Genomic DNA, 1,737 nt, shown 5'->3' on the forward strand with positions numbered 1-1,737 from the left:
TCATCCAGTCAGATTGATTCAAAGTTTTCTATCTAAGGAAAACCAGCTGATTGCATCGACTCATTGACTCTTCAGCAATCCCTCCACAATTTGAGATTAAAGGCAGAATTCTTTTTTCCCATATTAAACTGCAAAAAAATGTTAAAATTAATCAACTTTTTTTTATTTTTCCTCTTTTGGAAACATATTTGCGTAATGTTACGACTTTAATCCAGTAATTTTATGACTTTATTCTGGAAAGCATTAAATCTCTAGTTTAGCTCTAATACTCCGTCCTACCGAACATAAATATTCTGGATATTTTCATTAACTTTCTTCTTAATCCTCTAATTCCGCTAAACGAGACTTGACTGGATGTTTAAATAGGAATGAGGATAAACTGAGGAGACAAACATTAAAAAGTCTCTGAGTTTCAGGCCGTGTTGGAAAATACGCCAGTAAACATCAAACGCTCGATAAAAGCCGCTTCCTGACGTCGTTCTGCGCGTTTTTTTCTCGCTTTTTATCCGCAGAGTCATTAAAAAATGACGTTTTGTTTTCTGTGACAAAAGAAATTAACGAATAAATGGAAATATTGGGGAGAAAACTTACAGTTCAGCTGATCGACACGTTTATCTCCGGTCCATGTGTTTTGTTGTCGTCCCGGTTTACGACAGCGCCGTAAATTGTTTATGGTTGCTGCAAAAAGTGGTGGACGTTTGTTGTAAAATAAAAGCCCCACTTCTGGCTTTTTAATGTGTTGTAACTCTTTAATTTTCTAAACTGTGTTCATTAAACCACAAATGTGCTTAAAACACTTTTGTTTCTAACGATTTAAAGGACCAAACCTCCGAACTAAAACCCGATAAAATATATTTTATATTTAAATTTTAACTTTGATCAAATAAAAATGTATTTTTAAATTTGATCGAATATCATACTGCTTTCATCTAAATATATCTATAGGCTGTTTTATTTCTACCTGTGTTCGTGTTTAAAACCCTCGTTGCGCATTTCAGTGGAGAACTTCATTACCCAGAATGCTTTGTTAACACGGTATAGCGTTACCTTGTTGCATAGCAACGCTTTAACGGACAAGGAGAAACTACAGAGCAACGTTTATAGTTTTAAACACTGCAAAAACTAAAATAATATAATTTATTGCTTATAAAATCTCGTTATTTTTTAAAGTAGTGATAAAATGTTGGCTAAAAACAGGATTTCAGTTGGTGAGCCTGAAACCACATCGACTCCAGCAGAGGAAGAGCCTGAAGGTCTGTTTGGGTTTTAAGTTTGACAGTGAAATCATTTCTATCTCCATCACTGCTCTGCTTTAAAGGAAAAGTCCGCTCACATCCAGAATACAAACTTCTGAAAGAACTTTAAATATGAAATTATTTCATACTGTTACATAAATTATCAGTGTTTTTAATTAAGAGTAGTTTTCGTTTGAATGTGCTTTACTGGAATACAGAGGAGGATTAGGGCCACAGAAAAAATTAAAAAAAAAGTTAACTGATTTTTACATTTTATTTCAGTATTAGCAGAATTCTGACTTTAATCTCAGAATTCTGACTTTTAATCTCAGAATTCTGACTTTTAATCTCAAAATTCTGACTTTTAATCTCAAAATTCTGACTTTAATCTCAAAATTCTGATTTTTAATCTCAGAATTCTGACATTTATTCTTAGACTTCCTACTTAACCTCAGAATTCTGACTTTAATCTCAGAATTCTGACATTTATTCTTAGACTTCC

The 1,737-nt window shown here is 32.9% G+C and overlaps 2 protein-coding genes across 2 annotated transcripts in view; one reads left to right on the plus strand and one right to left on the minus strand.

Annotated features, from left to right (window-relative positions):
• Window positions 1–650, minus strand: part of pum3 (pumilio RNA binding family member 3) — a 19,035-nt gene extending 18,385 nt beyond the window's left edge. The window contains exon 1 of the mRNA XM_015391078.1: window positions 592–650. The gene's annotated coding sequence lies outside the window, so the exon portion shown is untranslated. The remainder of the gene's footprint in view (window positions 1–591) is intronic.
• A 441-nt stretch (window positions 651–1,091) lies between these two features.
• The window catches only part of cfap44 (cilia and flagella associated protein 44), a 47,528-nt gene continuing 46,882 nt past the window's right edge, over window positions 1,092–1,737 (plus strand). The window contains exon 1 of the mRNA XM_015391079.1: window positions 1,092–1,253. Coding sequence (XP_015246565.1) covers window positions 1,181–1,253 — 73 coding nt within the window. The 5' untranslated portion in view covers window positions 1,092–1,180. The remainder of the gene's footprint in view (window positions 1,254–1,737) is intronic.

This window comes from Cyprinodon variegatus, unplaced genomic scaffold (assembly GCF_000732505.1).
Source record: "Cyprinodon variegatus isolate N-32 unplaced genomic scaffold, C_variegatus-1.0 Scaffold524, whole genome shotgun sequence".
Lineage (NCBI taxonomy): Eukaryota > Metazoa > Chordata > Actinopteri > Cyprinodontiformes > Cyprinodontidae > Cyprinodon > Cyprinodon variegatus.